Below are 1,018 nucleotides of genomic sequence, written 5' to 3'. Positions count from 1 at the left end.
CAGCCCTCACTTGGCTCTCTCCCGGGGCTCGATCATGTTTCTCTTCTGGAAGCTCTTGAACCGGTCACGGAGGATGTTGCCCTCGGGCTGCGGGAAGAGGAGGTGTCACTGGGTGCCGGGCAGACCCCCAGGCCTCTGGCCTCTTCGAGGGTCCAGCCAGGGCTCAGGGGGGGCTCACTACAGTTTTCCCGTCAGCAGAGCCTCAGGCGCCAGGGCTCAGCTAGCCCTGAGCTCGCGGGGTGACGGTACTGACCTCCCACTGCCTGAGCTGGGTTTGCAGCATCACCGGAAAGAGGCCGGTGAGGCGGAAGGGGGCGCACAGGCAGAGGGAACGGGCAGGCCAGGGGTCAAAGAGGGGCACAGCAGGCCACTGAGGCGGCACGGGGCTGCAGGCTGAGGCCAGACCTTGCAGGCCAGTGGCCGGGTGAGACACAGGGCTCCCTCCGGGGCACTGGGGAGCCATGGAGGTTCCAAGTGGGGGAGGAACGTGGTCCGTTCTGAGCTTTAGGGTGACCCTCTGGGACAGGAGGGGACAAGGGCAGCAGACCAGGGGCTGCGACGGGGCCTGGCTGGGACAAAAGCCCTCTGAAACCCTCCCGTCACTGCCCCGCACCCCTGGGGACCGCAATCTCACCCGTGCCCTCAGCCCCCAGGCATCAGCCCACTGGCCCAGCCTGGGGGCAGCCAGAGTGTCGCCCACAGCCCCTGGGGGGCACGGGGAGCAAGGATGTTGTCATCACCGGGCACGGGCTCTCCCTCACAGATCCCAGCACCCCCAGCTGGGCAAGTACCTTCAGGGTTCGGAGCGAGTCGGCCAGCTCCGAGCTGAGCTGCACGTCGATGTCGGGGTCCTGGTACCTGGGGAGCAGGGCAGGGCGTTCAGGGGCCGGGACCAGGCAGAGTCCAAAGACCCTCTTGGGAGAGTGGGCTGGGCAGTGGCCTCTGAGGACACGGGGCTTAGGCGGGAGACACGGTCCCGCGGGAGGGCCGGGCTGAGCACAGGCAGGGCACTGGGATG

The 1,018-nt window shown here is 67.8% G+C and overlaps 1 protein-coding gene across 1 annotated transcript in view; it reads right to left on the bottom strand.

The window, feature by feature from the left end:
• Positions 1-1,018, bottom strand: part of GLTSCR2 (glioma tumor suppressor candidate region gene 2) — a 15,069-nt gene that overhangs the window by 89 nt on the left and 13,962 nt on the right. Inside the window, exons 7-8 of the mRNA XM_015569317.1 lie at positions 792-1,010; positions 10-87 (exon numbers count right to left, since the gene is read on the bottom strand). Of these exons, the coding sequence (XP_015424803.1) occupies positions 10-87; positions 792-1,010 (297 nt within the window). The remainder of the gene's footprint in view (positions 1-9; positions 88-791; positions 1,011-1,018) is intronic.

The sequence above is a fragment of the Myotis davidii genome, unplaced genomic scaffold (genome assembly GCF_000327345.1).
Source record: "Myotis davidii unplaced genomic scaffold, ASM32734v1 scaffold566, whole genome shotgun sequence".
In the NCBI taxonomy this organism is placed as follows: domain Eukaryota; kingdom Metazoa; phylum Chordata; class Mammalia; order Chiroptera; family Vespertilionidae; genus Myotis; species Myotis davidii.
Note: the sequence above shows the minus strand (reverse complement) of the source record. Positions and strands in the feature narration are given on the sequence as shown.